The sequence below is a fragment of the Somniosus microcephalus genome, chromosome 6 (genome assembly GCF_052327205.1).
Source record: "Somniosus microcephalus isolate GS21.2 chromosome 6, FLI_Smic_1.0, whole genome shotgun sequence".
Lineage (NCBI taxonomy): Eukaryota > Metazoa > Chordata > Chondrichthyes > Squaliformes > Somniosidae > Somniosus > Somniosus microcephalus.
Window position 1 is genome coordinate 64,363,898 of NC_140992.1, and position 18,625 is coordinate 64,382,522.

Here is an 18,625-nt window from a genome sequence, read left to right on the forward strand (position 1 = left end):
TAATCTACTCTACTAGTGATAGGCATGTGGGGTAAACAGATACTCACGCACATAAACATCTGCTTGTGACCTCGATGCTTTGACAATTTTGGATCATGCATGCAAAACATTCAAACGTTTTTCAGATGACAGCAAGCGGCTCATGCATTCTCAAACAAAAGATTTCTGAACCAGGCACTGAATTTTTTCCTTCGTTTTATTTGAAATTCTACAAATCCAATAACATCACTAGTGCCAGAATGAAAGTAAGAAGTGCAGTGGCATAACAAAAGGACTTTAATATGTCTGCCCGTCATTAGTAATATAATTTGGCAGCATATATTTCGAGAAGTGGGTTCATTTTGACAGACAACCACTTTTATAAGAAAGGGAATGAACCAAAAACGTCAGCTACTTTGTTATGCTGGTGTGCTGTTCAGAAGTCCACTAGAATTTTTTTTTTGCTGTTGTTTATAAAGATCAACAGGATAGAGAAAGTGTGTCACTCAAAATGTGAGCATGCACATAAGAGTTGACTCAGAATAAAAAAACATCTAGTACAGCCAAAAAGTTTGCTCTTTTCTGAGTTTCAGTCAACAATTATATAGAAATATATACAGAGTGTCACATGATACTAATGGCGGTGGCATGCAGACACCAAAATTGTCAAAATTTTCAACCTGCTTAATACCTTTGGTTGAATTGCTCCAACGGTTACCTTCAGAATAATGGGATAAAGTCAACAAATTGACGCAAGAGGCACCAGCGCCTGATCCAAAAACAGTTATTCGTAATGGATCGCCGCTGAAGAAAGCTATATTTTCACTAATCCAACGTAATGCTTGTATTTGATCAAGAAGCCCATAATTTCCTTTAGCAGCTTGGTCACCGGTGCTTAAAAATCCTGCAGCAATAAAGAACAAGGAAAGAAAGTTAGTCTAAATAAACAAATAAATGAAAAGAAGTAAACACATTGAGCATTTCTCAGATATACTTTAATTATACTCGCAACACGCTGAGACCTGTTTTCGTGGTGTCACACCAAGTTTTGGATTTTTCAAAAATTCCAAAATCAGTAAATTACAAAAAAGTTCCAAATAAGGTCAGAGTTTTAAACCTGAACCACTTTAAAAATGGTTATAATTATTTGTATTTTCACACCATGAATAATCTTCCTCCTTGCAGTGAGGAACCTTGCCCTCTATTAAGGTCTCTCTCACCAATCCCCAAATAGCTCAGCTCATACCAGGATTCATTATGTGGGGAATTATGGGCAAGGACCTACAGCCTGACATTTGTGCTAATTTTTAACTGATACTAATGTTCGTGTGGTACTCTTTATTTCATATTTTCGCTGTTATTTGCACCAAATGATCACCGTTAGCTATATATGCAATTCCATTTATGTTTTTTTATCAGATCATACAACGTGGGGTACATCGCCCATTTTCAGTGGAACAAAACCTGTAGCCACTGTCAAAAAGGCAATGCCTTGAAGCCCTATAGCACTGCCACCTCTACTTTCAATCAAAAACAAAATGTGCGTTCTTTAATTATGATTAAATATATCAGTTTTTTTAATTTTGTACTTTGAAAGTTTGAGAAACAAACTATTAGGTCAACAAAAACCATTGTTTTCGTGGATCAATATCTTGTGGTTGAAATTGGTTTACAGCAGTAGTCAGAACAGGCTTAAAGCGAGTCATCAGCCTGTCTTATAATGCACCAAAATTTATTTTCTATTAACTTCAATGGGTAAAGAAAATCGGGCACATGTAAATCAGGCTGCCAATTCGCTATAAGCCCGTTTCGCATAACTGGCTTAAACCAGTTTCATTGACTACAATCCTGGTTTTCATCTGTTATTTATGCAAAAATGTATTGGTTCTCCCAAAGTACAGATATCAGGACTACTTTTACACTATGCATTTCTGAAAGACCACATGACTTTTAATTTCCAATTTGAGGCACCTTTGGCAGGGCAGGGCTTCTATCCACCAGAGCGATGCCCCCATAATCTTGGCAGACTTTTTGCCCTCGGGGCCATTTGCATGCCAGGAGGTGGGCAGCCCGGCTTCTGTCAGTGGAGTTGTAGCAGAATGAAGGTGAGACCTGCCGTGGCAGGCCTCGGGGTCCTGCAGCAGGAGGGCAAAGACAGCCGCTGATCTGGCTCAGTTTGTGAAAGGAGCTATATAAATGCAAGTCATTCTTTCTTTCTGGGTGAAGAAAATATATATTTTTTTTGTGCAAAGTTTTTCTTCCTGGTGATACAGCCTGTGTATGGCCATGATGTAAGAGCACTTGAACAAGCTCCTCTTCAGCTAAACCTCTGAGGCCCCCTCCACTGACCACTGAATGCTGGGCACTGGGGCCTAACAGATGGCTCCCGCATCCAGTGTCCAAAGGCTGTGGTCGTCTCACTTTCATGTTATATGCATGCAGATATGGGCAGGCATGTTTTGTGATGCTGGGGCTGTGCTCCAGAAAAGGAGTGGGAAAGAGGATGTTGCTGAGCATATTTCTAGCTCTGTCCACTGGAAAACAGGTGGAATGGGGCAGAAAGCATTTGTATTTTACAATTTTTACCAGTGGTTTCATTTGGAGGAGAAACTTCCCTATCCACACCAGATTGAAAGTATAAATTTGATATGGACAAAAGTTACTTCTGGCTCCACACTCTCAATCCAAATTATTAGATCAAGTAAAAATATTTTAAAATTTCCTCAGAACTAGCATTGCTTTTTGCCTGGTCACAATAAATCTAGCCCAATATAAAACATGAAGAGAAAAGTAACATTAAGTGAAACAAATGTAACTGGCAAAGGCAATAGCATGTTTTAAAAGAACAATATACATATTATATAGGAGCAATTTATCTACTAATGCTGAATACAATCTTATATGAAGCAACCAGTGTCCAAGGATAGTGATAATCTCTTCTTAAAAATATAAGGTACAAACAACAAACTATTACAACAACAACAACTTGTATTTCTATAGCACCTTTAATGTAGTAAAACGTCCCAAGGCGCTTCACAGGAGTATTAAAGACAAAATGAAGTGGTTAAAAAAGATGTGGTTTTGGATCCATGAAATATCTTCCAAATGAGTAACCAGGAATTGTGGTTTCCTGAGTATTTTGTGCAGAAAAATAATAATCACTACAAAATTGCAATAAGTTTATGACAGATACCGAGGACTCAATACTGCAGAAAGCCGAGAGGAATATAGAAAGTGCAGGGGTGAAATTAAAAAGGAAATTAGAAAGCAAAGAGAGGGCATGAAAAAATATTGGCGAGTAAAATCAAGGAAAACCCAAAGATGTTTTATAAATACATTAAGAGCAAGAGGATAACTAAAGTAAGCGTAGGGCATATTAGGGACCATAAAGGTAACCTGTTATGGAAGCGGAAGACATGGGTATGGTTCTTAATGAATACGTTGCGTCTGTTTCCACAAAAGAGAGGGACGATGCAGACATTGCAATCAGAGAGGAGAAGTGTGAAATATTAGATTAAATAAACATCGTGAAAGAGGAAGTATTAAGGGTTTTGTATCTTTGAAAGTGGATAAATCCTCAGGCCTGGATGAAATGTATCCCAGACGGTTAAGAGAAATAAGAGAGGAAATAGCAGAGGCTCTGACCATCATTTTCCAATCCTCTCTGGCTACAGGTGTGGTGCCAGAGGACTGGAGGACTGCTAACTTGGTACCGTTGTTTAAAGAGGAAGAAAGGGATAGACTGAGTAATTACAGGCCAGTCAGCCTAACCTCAATGGTGGGAAAATTATTGGAAAAAATTCTGAGGGACAGGATAAATCTTCATTTAGAAAAACACGGATTAATCAGGGACTGTCAGCATGGATTTGTTAAGGGAAGGTCATGTCTGACTAACTTGATTGAATTTTTTGAGGAGGTAATAAGGAGGATCGATGAGCGTTTGATGCAGTCTATATGGATTTTAGCAAGGTTTTTGATAAGGTCCCACATGGCAGACTGGTCACATAGAAACATAGAAGATAGGGGCAGGAGTAGGCCATTCGGCCCCTCGAGCCTGCTCTGCCATTCAATGAGATCATGGCTGATCATCCAAACTCAGTACCCTGTCCCTGCCTTCTCCCCATATCCCTTGATCCCTTTAGCCTTAAGAAATATATCTAACTCCTTCTTGAATATAATTAATGAATTGGCCTCAACTGCCTTCTGTGGTAGAGAATTCCACAGGTTCACCACTCTCTGGGTGAAGAAATTCCTCCTCATCTCTGTCCTAAATGGCTTACTCTTATCCTTAGACTGTGACCCCTGGTTCTGGACTGCCCCGCCATCGGGAACATCCTTCCTGCATCTAGTCTGTCTAGTCCTGTTAGAATTTTATAAGTTTCAATGAGATCCTCTCTCATTCTTCTAAACTCCAGCGAGTATAAGCCCAATCGACCCAATCATTCCTGCCATCCCAGGTATCAGTCTGGTGAATCTTCGCTGCACTCCCTCCATGGCAGGAACATCCTTCCTCAAATAGGGCGACCAAAACTGCACACAATACTCAAGGTGTGGTCTCACCAAGGCCCTGTACAACTGCAGCAAGACATCCTTGTTCCTGTACTCAAACCCTCTCGCTACGAAGGCCAACATACCATTTGTCGTCTTAACCGCCTGCTGCACCTGCATACTTACCTTCAGCAACTGGTGCACAAGGACACCCAGGTCTCGTTGCACTTCCCCTTCTCCCAATCTATTGCCGTTCAGATAATAATCTGCCTTCCTGTTTTTGCCACCAAAGTGGATAACCTCGCATTTATCCACATTATACAGCATCTGCCATGCATCCGCCCAATCACCCAACCTGTCTAAATCATACTGGAGTTTCTCAGCATCTTCCTCACAGCACACACGCCCACCCAGCTTTGTGTTGTCTGCAAACTTGGAGATATTACATCTAGTTCCTTTGTCTAGATCATGAATATATATTGCGAATAGCTGGGGTCCTAGGACCGATCCCTGCGGTACACCACTAGTCACTGCCTGCCACTCGGAAAAAGACCTGTTTATTCCAACTCTTTGCTTCCTGTCTGCCAACCAGTTCTCTATCCAAGTCAGTACCTTGCCCCCAATCCCATGTGCCTTAACTTTACACGCTAATCTCTTATGCGGGACCTTATCGAAAGTCTTCTGAAAGTCCAAATACACCACATCCACTGGTTCTCCCTTATCTATTCTACCAGTTACATCTTCAAAAAATTCCAGTAGATTAGTCAAGCACAATTTACCTTTTGTAAATCCATGTTGACTTTGTCCGATCCTGTCACTGTTTTCCAAGTGCTCTGCCATTACATCTTTTATAATGGACTCTAGCATTTTCCCCACTACCGATGTTAGGCTTACTGATCTATAATTCCCTGTTTTCTCTCCCCTCCAATCCATGGGAACTGTTCCAGAGTCTATTGAATTTTGGAAGATGACCAGCAATGCATCTACTATTTCTAGGGCCACTTCCTTAAGTACACTAGGATGTAGATTATCAGGCCCTGGGGATTTATCAGCCTTCAATCCCGTCAATTTCCCTAACACCATTTCCCTACAAATACTGATTTCATTCAGTTCCTCCCTCTCATTAGACCCTATGTTCCCCGACATCTCTGGGAGGTTATTTGTGTCCTCCTTTGTGAAGACAGAACCAAAGTATGTATTTAATTGGTCTGCCATTTCTTTGTTCCCCATTATAAATTCCCCTGATTCTGACTGCAAAGGACCTACTCTTGACTTCACCAATCTTTTTCTCTTCACATATCTATAGAAGCTTTTACAGTCAGTTTTTAAGTTCCCTGCAAACTTACTTGTTCTGGACTTATGGACTTTTTACATGCAGATAGCACCCTCTGGTGGTGGTTATTGTGTTAGCAGTGTTTGTATACAGCAGAGGTCAGTTGATCTTTCTTCCTGTTTGACCCCGGAAGCAGTTTTCCCAGAAAGAACCTGGCAGTAATGGAGGATCTTCCATGAGGGATTCCATTCTCAATCCAATTGCATCTTATCTCATATGTTAGGCCAGACGCAATATCTGTGAGTATCTTTGTTTGTTAACATGATAGCAACTTTGTCAGTGTAGTATTTGGCAACACCTTGTTTCTAAAAATGTATTAGTTGGTGTTTACAGAAGTCCAGCTCAAATGTTAGTTAGTTATACAATTAAGTCTATTCTATTCTATTGTTGTAAATATGTTTATATCTTATGTAATATCTAATGTATAGTACTCAGTTTTATGTACAAAACATACTTTGTCTTTGTTTACAGTTTCACAAATTTGTTCAAGTAAAGCTTCAAAACAGCAAACGGCTTCACGAGGAATTATTTGAATAAGTGTTTAACTTGCTGGATAACTAGATAGGAGCACGTCTAGCGAGGCCAGTACAGTGAAAAGAAAGCATTACGGCTAGCTGTGAAGAGTGGAGCAGGAGGAACTCAGAGTCATAGAGTCATAGAGTCATAGAGTAATACAGCACGGATAGAGGCCCTTCGGCCCATCGTGTCCGCGCCGGCCATCAAGCCCTGTCTAATCTAATCCCATATTCCAGCATTTGGCCCGTAGCCTTGTATGCTATGGCATTTCAAGTGCACATCCAAATGCTTCTTAAATGTTGTGAGGGTTTCTGCCTCCACAACCCTTTCAGGCAGTGAGTTCCAGACTCCAACCACCCTCTGGGTGAAAAAGTTCTTTCTCAAATCCCCTCTAAACCTCCCGCCCTTTACCTTGAATCTATGCCCCCTAGTTATCGACCCCTCTACTAAGGGAAAAAGCTCCTCAGCATCCATCCTATCTATGCCCCTCATAATTTTGTACACCTCAATCATGTCCCCCCTCAGCCTCCTCAGCTCCAAGGAAAACAAACCCAACCTGCCCAGTCTCTCTTCATAGCTGAAGCGCTCCAGCCCTGGTAACATCCTGGTGAACCTCCTCTGCACCCTCTCTAACGCGATCACATCCTTCCTGTAGTGTGGCGACCAGAACTGCACACAATATTCCAGCTGTGGCCTAACCAGTGTTTTATACAGCTCCATCATAACCTCCTTGCTCTTATATTCAATGCCTCGGCTAATGAAGGCAAGTATCCCATATGCCTTTTTTACCACCTTATCCACCTGTTCCGCCGCCTTCAGGGATCTGTGTACTTGCACACCCAGATCCCTCTGACCCTCCGTCTTGCCTAGGGTCTTTCCATTCATTGTGTATTCCTTTGCCTTGTTAGTCCCCCCAAAGTGCATCACCTCGCACTTTTCCGGGTTAAATTCCATTTGCCACTGTTCCGCCCATCTGACCAACCCATCTATATCGTCCTGCAGACTGAGGCTACCCTCCTCGCTATTTACCACCCTACCAATTTTTGTATCATCCGCGAACTTACTGATCATACCCTTTACATTCATATCCAAGTCATTAATGTAGACCACAAACAGCAAGGGACCCAGAGTAAGCCTTCACCTTGTACACCACACCTACCTCACATCAACATGTCAGAAGATAATAACGAAAATGCTTTGCAGCAAGTAGAAGACCTTAAACAGGCAGACGAAACTGTAGAATGTGACAATCGGTCTATAAGCTCCGGTTACTACAGATCGCAAGCTGGTTCACGGTCATCAGGTGGTTCTAGAGTAAGCATGGCCATCGCCAAAGCACGGGCTAAGCTAGTAGCAGCTCAAGCTAGAGCTGCGCATGCGGACAGAGAAATAGAAATAAAAGTAAAACAGGCCCATCACCAGGTTGAATGCCAAGCTGAACAGGCCCGTCTCCAAGCCACATTAGAAGCTCTGCAGCAACAAAAAGAGAGAGATGCTGCATTAGCTGAGACACAAGTATTCAAGGCAATTTTGGAGGGAGCTGATCCCAAGACAGCTTATAAACGTTTAATTCCCGTTCCGCAGCAGAGTCGACGACAGCGCACTAGAAATTACGTGAGCGACCATGCCGACATACAGTTTACGAGAGGGATGGAGACCCGCACATCTCTACAGACGCAAGCACTTCATACAACATGCCCCAAGTTGCCAACCAAGGTCAAAGTAGACAGCGTGCCTCAAGCCGCAGAGTCTCCCCCAGCAAAACGGAAGACACGGTGCAGAGGTATAGAACGCTGAAGAGAGAAAGTCAGCAGCAAACCCCCTCTCGTTTCCTTGAGACCCCCAACGGAGCCCCTATTCAGGGCAACCCTGGCACAGGTCCCAGCACCTACGACCTTGCCAAATACCTTGCACGCAGCCAGCTGGTGACTACAGGGTTAACCAAGTTTGATGACAGGCCGGAGCATTATCGGGCTTGGAAGTCCTGCTTCCACGATGCCATATCGGGCTTAGACCTGTCGGCAGGAGAAGAGCTCGGCCTTCTTATCAAATGGCTCGGCCCAGAGTCCGCCGAACAGGCACGCAGGATAAAAGTGGTCAATGTGGGACATCCGCCAGCGGGGTTGAAGATGGCTTGGGCGAGGCTGGAAGAAAGCTATGGCTCACCTGAAGCCATTGAAAGGGCTCTCTTTGACAGGTTGGAGAACTTTCCGAAGGTGACGAATAAGGAACCCCAGAAGCTCCGCGACCTTGGAGATCTGCTGTCGGAACTCGAAGCCGCAAAGCAGGACGGCTACCTACCCGGCCTATCGTACTTAGACACTTCCAGAGGGGTAGGTCCCATCATTGAGAAGCTTCCATTTAACCTGCAGGAGAAGTGGATATTGTTTGGGTCAGAGTTCAAGCTAAAACACAACGTTACCTTCCCTCCATTCTCTGTGTTTGCCAACTTCATCCGTAAAGAAGCCAAAGCCAGGACCGACCCCAGCTTCAACCTCTTCTCCTCCCACACAGCACTTGCCAGAAGAGACAAGTTCGACAGACATGGAAAGACACCAATATCTGTCCACAAAATGCAAGTGTCCTCAACTGAGAACACAAAGATTCAGAAGAAACCTGATGATATGAGCAAACAATGCCCTATCCATAACAAGCCCCATCCATTAAAGAAGTGCAGAGGCTTCAGGGAGATGTCCCTGGAAGATTGGAAACAATATCGCAAAGAGAACTCTATATGTTTCAAGTGCTGCTCTTCCACGAACCATCTCGCCAAGAACTGCAAGGTAGATGCAAAATGCACAGAATGTGAAAGTTGTAAAGTCTGTGGGTTGTTTAGTTAATTAATACACAGACTACCAGAGTAACTTAAAACAGGACTTTACTATTCGAAGGTCAGGGCGAATCTGCCCAATAAATCCTGACACAGCACTTATATACCGGTGTGGTCACCGTCAGTATTACAGTATACAGAAGCCAACAAAGTAGTGCAACACCTAAAGTAGTTCTCTTAAAGGCGGACGGTTACATACAATAGTTCTCTTAAAGGTAGACGGGTACATACACTACAATCCTCCCTTTTTAGCTTACAACATACTGATTCCCCATTAAACACACATTATAACATATATACAACTTTATGCAAGACAGTTCACAGATTCAGTCTCTCTGGAGGTTTCCGGACTCTGTCCGGATAACGCCTCGGTGGTGTCGTAACTCCCGGCGGGGTAGCAGGTGCTTCTGGCAAGGTCGATTCGGCTTGAAGGACAGTGTCAGGTTCATCTGATTCCAGTATTACCAGATCGGAGGTAGGTGTTCTGGGTATCTCTGTCTCAACATTAACCGTGTAAGGTGGTGGAGTAGGTTGGCCATTTGTGGCTGACCCTATGATCTGGTCAACATGGCGCCTTATTATACTGTCCCCAATGTCCACCGTATACATCAACGGCCCTAGCCTTTTTCCAATAGTTCCAGGCTGCCATTTCTCGGTACGGTAGTCCCGGGCCAAAACTTGTTGACCTATCTGAAAAGATCTAGTTGGCCTTTCATTCATGCCCTGGAATTGCCAGTTCTCTACGTCCCTTCTGACATTTGGCTTAAGCAAATCCAGCCGGCATCTTAGTCGTCTATTAAAAAACATCATGGCGGGAGTTTGATTTGTGACCGCATGTGTTGCATTCCTGTACACCAACAAGAAGCTATCCAGCTTATGTTGTAAGTTAATGGCTTCATTACCCATGGCCTTTATGGCCTTCTTGAAGGTCTGGACAAACCTTTCAGCCAATCCATTGGAGGCGGGATGGTATGGGGCTGACGTGTAGTGCTTAACCCCATTGCTCTTTAAGAATTTCTTGAATTCTTCGGACACAAATTGCAGTCCATTATCAGAACAGATCTGTTCCGGCAGCCCATTCCTAGCAAACATGGTCCTTAACACTGTGATGGTTTTTTCCGTGGTGGTGGTGGACATCTTTATTACCTCCGGCCACTTGGAGTGTGCATCCACCGCTATTAGAAACATTGAGTCCATAAATGGACCAGCAAAGTCGATGTGTACCCTTTGCCAAGGAGATGAGGGCCACTCCCATGGATGCAGAGGAGCCTGTGGTGGCGCGTTTTGGACCTTCTGGCATCCTAGACAGCTCTTAGTGATTTCTTCGATGTCCCCATCAATGCCTGGCCACCACACGAATGCTCTTGCTAGGTTCTTCATTTTCACTCCACCCAGATGTCCCTCGTGCAGCTCCTTTAACACCTTCTGTTGAAGTTTGGGTGGAATCACCACTCTAGATCCACACATCAGGGTTCCTCGACACACTGACAGCTGTTCTTTTCTCTGCGAAAATGCTGGCAGCGTTGGTTCGCCCTGTGCTGGCCATCCCTCCACCGTTAAATCATAGACTCGTGAGAGAGTCGGGTCATTCCTTGTTTCGTTTTCGATCATCGAATTTGTTACTGGTAGACATTCCACTATGGATGAGTGGAACATCTCTACCGGGTCCACTGTAGTCGCTTCTTCTACTATCGGCAATGGCAAGCGCGATAACCCATCAGCATTTCCATGCTGTTTGGACCTTTTGTATTCGATGTCATATTGGTGTGCCCCAAGTAACACGGACCACCTCTGTAACCTTTGCGCTGTCATGGTGGAAACGGCCTTGTTAGGGTTGAATATGGACACCAACGGCTGGTGGTCTGTCAGTAATGTGAACTTCTTGCCCTGCAGGTAATGATTGAATTTCTTTACGCCCCACACAAGGCTGAGGGCCTTCCTATCTATTTGAGCATAATTTCGCTCCGCGGAGGTCAATGATCGGGACGCGAATGCCACTGGCCTTTCCGAGCCATTTGGTAACTTGTGTGAAAGTACTGCTCCAATTCCATAGGGGGAAGCATCACAAGCTAGACGAAGAGGTAACGTTGGGTTGAAATGAGCCAACACTTCTTCAGAGGTAATCAACGCCTTGCTTCTGCGAAAGGCCTTTTTACATTCCTCACTCCACTTCCATGGTACTTCTTTCCGCAACAGAGCATTCAGCGGACGCAGCACCATGGATAGATTCGGCAGAAACTTGTGATAATAATTAATCAACCCCAAGAATGATCTTAACTGTGATACGTTTTCCGGAGCGGGGGCCTTCACGACAGCTTCTATCTTGTCAGGTGACTTGTGCAGCCCCTCTCGGTCAATGACATGACCGCAGTACGAGATCCGTTTTTGGAAGAACTCACACTTCTTGCGATTAACTCGAAGGCCATATTCCTTCAACCTAGTGAGCACCAGTTTCAAATTTGTGAGGTGTTCTTCCTCGTCTTCTCCCGTAATCAGGATATCGTCTAAGTAACACTGCGTGCTTGGAATTCCTTGTAATACCTGCTCCATGGCCCTCTGCCAAATTGCTGGAGCCGAAGCTACCCCAAAAACCAGTCTATTATAACGATGCAAGCCTCTGTGTGTGTTGATGGTGAGGTACTGACGCGACTCTTCCTCGACTTCCATTTGTAAGTATGCCTGTGCCAGGTCTATCTTGGTGAAGTGTTTCCCTCCAGCCAACGAAGCAAAGATATCTTCAATCCGCGGAAGCGGGTATTGTACCGTGTGAAGCACCGGATTCACTGTGATCTTGAAGTCTCCGCAGATGCAGACCTTCCCCGGTCCCCCTGGCGTGTTACTTGGTGAAGACTTCATGACGGGAACAATGGGCGTGGCCCACTCACTCCAGTCCACTTTTGACAGTACCCCTGATCGTTCAAGTTCTTCCAGTTCTGCCTCCACAGCAGGTCGTATCGCGTAAGGTACCGATCTGGCTTTGAAAAATTTTGGGCTTGCATGTTCTGCAATCTTAACCTTTGCTTTAATTCCTCGCAGTGTTCCCAGTCCTTGCTGGAATACCTCTTTAGCTTCGTCCAATATTCTGGACAACCGTTCAGGTTTGACATCTTCCTTTCCGGAATCTACCGTCATGGTGTTTAGTGAATGCCAGTCTATCTTTATTTTCCTGATCCACTCCCGTCCCAGAAGTGGTGGGCCTCCCTCAGGCAGCACATACAGGTCCATCCTTTGGTGATCTTTGTCCTTGTATCTCACCTTGACTTCTATCTTTCCGATGGGGTATACTTTGTGCCCCGTGTATGTCTGCAATACTAGTTCCGTATCCCGTAGGGGAATATGCTTGAATAACTTTTTATAATCGTGCTTATTCACGACCGTCAACGCCGATCCGGTGTCCACTTCCATTTTCACTTGGACTTTTGCAATCTGTAGTGTGATCCAGATAGCTTGTCGGTCAGCTTCATTACTCACATTGTGAATTCTCAGACTATCCAGTTCCTTGCAGTTGGAGTGTGAGTCCGAATTCTGTTCTTCCGGACTCTTCCTAGTCACCTCATGTACCTTTCTGTACCTCTTTTGTGGTGACTCATTATTGTTGGTCTTCTTTCCTGACCGGCATACCTTAGCTATGTGACCGAGCTTGCCACATTTCCTACATTCCTGGTTTTTAAACCAGCATTGGTTCTGGTCGTGTGTTGTCTTCCCACAACGATAGCATTTCGTTGTACCCGAAGTAATTTGCTGCACACTGAGTGCCGCTGCCTTTAGCTGCATTTCCGCCGTTCCTTTCGCTGCGGCTTCGTTCGATGCAGCAATAAGGACAGCCTTATCAAGTGTAAGATCGTTCTCTTCGAGCAGTCGTTTTTGTGTTTCTTCCTTCGACATTCCGCACACGAATTTGTCTCTGAGTGCCTCTGCCAGATTTTCCCTAAACTGACAGTGTTTCGCTAGCCTACGCAGTTCAATCAGGTACTCCGCGTTGCTTTCCTCTTTCCGTTGCGTTCTCGCGTAAAATTTGGATCGTTCCACTAACATCAGTGGTGCGGGGTTAAAATGATCCTTCAGGACAGCAACAATATCATCGAAAGTCTGATCCGCCGGTTTAGCTGGTGCTAGTAGATGCTTCAAGAGCCCGTATGTCTTCGCGCCCATCGAGTTTAGCAAGGTTATAGCTTTGTCATCTTCTTCTATTTTATTGGCCTCACCATAGATCTCAATGCGTTCCACATACGTGGCCCAGTCTTCTACCTCGGAATTAAAATCGTTGATGTTACCACGCTTAGGCATCTTCCTCTCTTCCTGATAACACCACGGATTATTTCTTTAAATTTTCTTTTTTTTTCTTCAAGATGGCGGTTCCCGCGAAAATGGTGGTTTCCCGCGCTTATCTTCTCTCCCCGCCCACTTCAATGGCGGTTCCCCGCTTCTGTCTTCTTCTCCGCCTAATGGCGGCTTCCCGCGTTTCTTCCCCTGGCGGGAGGGGTACACTTTCCCCACGGGCGACGGCCGCTGGCTTTCAGGTTCACAGCCTGCGCGTCGGCTTCAGTGCTTTCCCTTTTCTCGGCAGGGCAACCGGCGCTGGGTACACCCCGTTGACGGCGAACAGTTTCAGCCGCTGGGCTGGCTCTCGCTCAGTTCCCCTTGCTCGGGCTCTGTCTCTCTCCCGCTCGCTCGGCTCTACCGGCGCTGGGTACACCCCGTTGACGGCGAACAGTTTCTGCCGCTGGACTGGCTCTCGCTCAGTCTCCCTTGGTCGGCTCTGCCTCTCCCGCTCGCTCGGCTCCCAATCGCGCCTCCCAGCCCTCTCGCAGTCCGGTGCTTCCCTCCCCGGCTGCGGCTGAGTTTTTATATCTTCCCGCGCCTACGCTCCCGGTCGCAGCGCTTCGTGGCTTCGGTCGCTGCCCGGCCTTTTTTGCCGGTCGCGGTCTAGCTGTCTCACAACGCCGTTGCGTCCCCAGCCTGTCTGTACCGCGGCTTCCTTGCTCCACGCTGCCCCAGTCTCAGCGCCTCTGGGCCCGACTTCTGTCCGGCTCCTTTCCCCCTCGACCGTGGTCGAGTGCACCGCCCTTATCCTCCGGTTATTCTTTTTACTTTTCCCTTACTCACAGTCACCGTGGCCGGCTTGCTTCTCGTGCTGATCGGCTCACTCCTCACCGTGGCAGAAGGGACAGTCAGTGCCTGTTGCTGATGGAAGTCTTTGTCTCTGAATTCTTCCTCCTTTCCAGCTCTGCAGACTCGAGTTTTCTCCCAGCAGAATGACGAGGGCGGTTGCCTCTTCTCGACGCTCGTTAACTGCTTCGGAAGTATTGTTGCCGCAGGGTACGATCGGACTCGTCGCCACTGTAAAGTCTGTGGGTTGTTTAGTTAATTAATACACAGACTACCAGAGTAACTTAAAACAGGACTTTACTATTCGAAGGTCAGGGCGAATCTGCCCAATAAATCCTGACACAGCACTTATAGACCGGTGTGGTCACCGTCGGTATTACAGTATACAGAAGCCAACAAAGTAGTGCAACACCTAAAGTAGTTCTCTTAAAGGTGGACGGTTACATACAATAGTTCTCTTAAAGGTAGACGGGTACATACACTACAAAAGTGATCGGCACATTTCAGCACTCCACCCAGGCCCAGCTCCTTGGAAGTCAGAGTCGCCTCCTCCCACCTCAGAGCACGGCGGGGAGAGGGAGGGAGCTGCCGGTCCGGAGATTACATCCAGGCGCACCGAGGTGTGTGGAGAAGGAGTGAGCGCAAGAGCATGCTCCAAGATATGCCTCGTTAATGTGTACCCTGTAGGACGTCGCCAGGAATCTGAAAAGATGTATGCCATACTAGGTGAACAAAGCAATCGTTCTCTAGCAAGATCCGAGTTCTTCAACATCTTCAAGGTCAAAGGAAGTCCGTTGCCTTACACGCTGAAGACGTGTGCTGGACTTTCAGAGACAGCCGGCAGGAGGGCCTGCGGTTATATTGTTGAGTCAGCCGACAGGAAGATTAGCCTCCCCCTTCCTACACTCATCGAATGTAATCAAGTCCCCGACAACCGTTCTGAGATTCCCACTCCGAATGCAGCTCATCATCACCGTCATCTGCGACGCATTGCAGACGAGATCCCACCTCTTGATCCAGATGCAGGCATACTTCTGTTGTTGGGAAGGGGCATCCTGAGGGTACATAAGATAAGGAAACAGATCAACGGTCCACATGACGCCCCTTTCGCCCAAAAGCTAGACCTCGGCTGGGTCGTCGTTCGAGACGTGTGCCTCAAGGGCACTCACAAGCCATCTCAGGTGAGCACACTCAAGACTTCCATCTTGGAGAATGGTCGTCCAAGCTACCTTACCCCATGCAGTAGTCAGATCCGAGTGACAGAGAAGTTCAGTCATACGGCTCAGCCTCAGAACTCCCCAGCGCTGATCTCCGCAGACAGCACACAGATGATGCTCACTGGAGAGAACCCGGGTCAGTCAGTCTTCTGTCGCACCGCCAACAATCACAAACTTGCTCCATCGATCGACGACATGAGATTCCTCCAGATTATGGACAATGAGGTCTCTCGTGACAGCTCTAACAGATGGGTTGCACCCTTACCCTTCCAGGACCCCAGACGACGGCTGCCGAACAACAGGGAGTATGCCTATAATCGTCTTAACTCACTCCGTCGCACACTAGAGAAGAAGCCAAAGATGAAAGCACACTTCCTAGAATTTGTCAAGAAAATGCTTGTCAACGATCATGCAGAGATAGCTCCTCCACTCCAGGAAGGCCAAGAGTGTTGGTACCTCCCTTCCTTCGGAGTCTATCACCCCAAAAAGCCGGAACAGATCCACGTGGTGTTTGACTCCAGTGCACCATATCAGGGAGTCTCTCTCAACAACGTACTCCTCACAGGGCCCGATCTCAACAACAGCCTCTTGGGGGTACTCATGAGATTCAGGAAAGAGCCCGTCACCATCACTGCCGATATCCAGCACATGTTTCATTGCTTTGTGGTGAGAGAAGACCACAGAGTCTTCCTCCGCTTCCTGTGGTATTGGGACAACGACCCCAACAGAGACATTGTGGACTACAGAATGCGTGTCCATGTCTTTGGGAATAGCCCGTCCCCTGCTGTCGCCATATATGGACTGAGGAGGGCTGCCAAGGAAGAAGAAGACGACTTTGGCAGCGATGTGAGAGGGTTCATTGAACGAGAGTTCTATGTCGACGATGCACTGAAGTCATTCCCGACCGAAGCAGAGGCCATCAGTACCCTCGGACGAGCTCAGGAACTACTTGCACTATCCAACCTCAGGCTACACAAAATAGCCTCTAACAGACCAGCAGTGATGGAGGCATTCCCCCCTGAAGATCGTGCTAAGGACGTCAAGGATCTAGACCTCTTTACTGATGACCTCCCCCTACAGCGTAGCCTAGGGGTGTCGTGGAACATAGCAACAGACACGTTCACGTTCCAAGTCCTAGACGCCAAGAAACCCTTCACACGTAGAGGAGTGCTCTCTACAGTCAACAGCCTGTACGACCCTCTCGGCTTCTTAGCCCCTGTCACCATACAAGGCAGGCTGCTCCTCAGGGAACTCTCCAGACGTGCTGAAGAGTGGGATTCACCTCTCCCTGAAGAGATGGAAGCAGAGTGGGATAGATGGAGAGACTCACTCCAAGACTTACAGGAAATCCGAATACCTCGCTCCTATATGTCCTTCTCTCCCTTAAATGCCCAATCCAAAGAGCTTTGTGTCTTTGCAGACGCATCCGCTAAGGCCATTGCAAGTGTGGCTTATCTGAAGGTCACCACTCAAGATGGACAAAGCAAAATTGGCTTCGTCTTTGGTAAGGCCAAGTTGGCACCCCAGCCAGACCTCACCATACCCAGATTGGAACTGTGCGCAGCAGTATTAGTAGTTGAGATTGCAGAGTTCATAGAAGAGGAGATTGATCTGAAGTTCGACAGCATCACATATTATACAGACAGCAAAGTGGTGTTAGGATACATCCATAACCAAAGTAGACGGTTCTACGTATACGTGAACAACAGGGACCAACGTATTCGACAGTCCACATCCCCCGACCAGTGGAAGTATGTCCCTACAGACCTGAACCCAGCTGACCACGGGTCTAGATCTGTAACAACGTCCCTACTCAGCAGCACGACTTGGCTGTCAGGATCTGCTTTTCTTCAGGATCCGTCCCCACACTTCTCCGAAATCAATGAGTCATTCGACCTCCTCAACCCTGTTTCTGACTCCGAGATCCGCCCACAAGTCACAGCGAACGTTACTCAAATTTTGTGTATGTGCCTTTAAGAGCCCCATGTGTACTGTAATGCTGGTAATGGCCACTCGGGCTACATAAGCCTGTATATTGTGTTGTATCAGTTAGTTCCCCTCCAGACTTTGTTTAGTAAACACCTATGAAACCAACTCCTGTCTTCAGTGTCTCTATCAACACACAGACACAACAGTGGCGACGAATTGGAAACGGACTTACCTGCAATTCGGCAGCACCTCAAGGACATCGATTCCTCTGGCGTCCAAAGTTGAAGAAAAATCAAGAAAAAGAAAAAGCTGTGGTTTCACCAGCTAGCCAAGCTGGTGGCAGGTACTGCAATAATCCTTCCTGGGCGTCGGGCTGGGGCTCCAGCGGCTGGCTCTACAGCTAGGCCAAGCAGTGAAAGCAGAGGCAAGCAGTAACAGACGGGGAGGGAGCACTCGGGAGACGGCCGGCGCTGCAAGCAGGTCGGCGTTAAGACCTAGAGAGAGAGTCCGGCGGGAACGAGTCTCCAACTGTAAATAAATAAAAAGAACGGAAACTGCGGGAAACAGCGTTGTCATCGGCAGCAGCGGCGGGGAAGCGCAGGAAGCGCTATATCTTTTCTGCAGAAAAGAAAGAAAAGCGCGGGAAGCGCCATTTTATTTCTAGGATGCCTAAGTCTGGTAATATTGATGCTTTTGATAACGAGATAGAGGATTGCACCACATATGTGGAAAGAGTGGAGGTATATTGCACCGCAAATGGAATAGAAGATGAAAAAAAAGCTTCAGTACTGCTAAATCTAATGGGCGCAAAGACATACGGGCTGTTACGAAATTTAATCACTCCAGCCAAACCAAAGGACAAGAATTTTAAAGAAATTGTTGATACCCTACAGGAGCACTTAAACCCAACACCGCTGCTGATAGCGGAACGATTCAAATTCTTCAAGAGAAATCAACACAAGAATGAAAGTAACGCTGATTACCTCACCGAATTAAGAAAGCTATCAAAACACTGCCAATTCGGGGCAGGACTAACAGATTATCTTCGAGACAAATTCGTCTGCGGTCTCTTAAGTGAAGGAACACAAAAAAGGCTGCTTTCTGAAAAAGATTTAACACTGGACAAGGCTTTCAGTATGGCTGTATCATACGAAGCAGCCGCAAGAGGAGCTGCAGAGATACAACAAAAGACACAGGAATTCGGCACCCATGAAATGACACAGG

At 46.4% G+C, this 18,625-nt stretch overlaps 1 protein-coding gene across 5 annotated transcripts in view; it reads right to left on the reverse strand.

Annotated features, from left to right (window-relative positions):
- nlgn1 (neuroligin 1) overlaps window positions 1-18,625 on the reverse strand; it is a 798,160-nt gene that overhangs the window by 14,254 nt on the left and 765,281 nt on the right. For all 5 annotated transcript variants that reach the window (XM_085990298.1, XM_085990297.1, XM_085990295.1 and 2 more), the window contains one exon: window positions 671-883. In XM_085990298.1, the coding sequence (XP_085846424.1) occupies window positions 671-883 (213 nt within the window). The remainder of the gene's footprint in view (window positions 1-670; window positions 884-18,625) is intronic.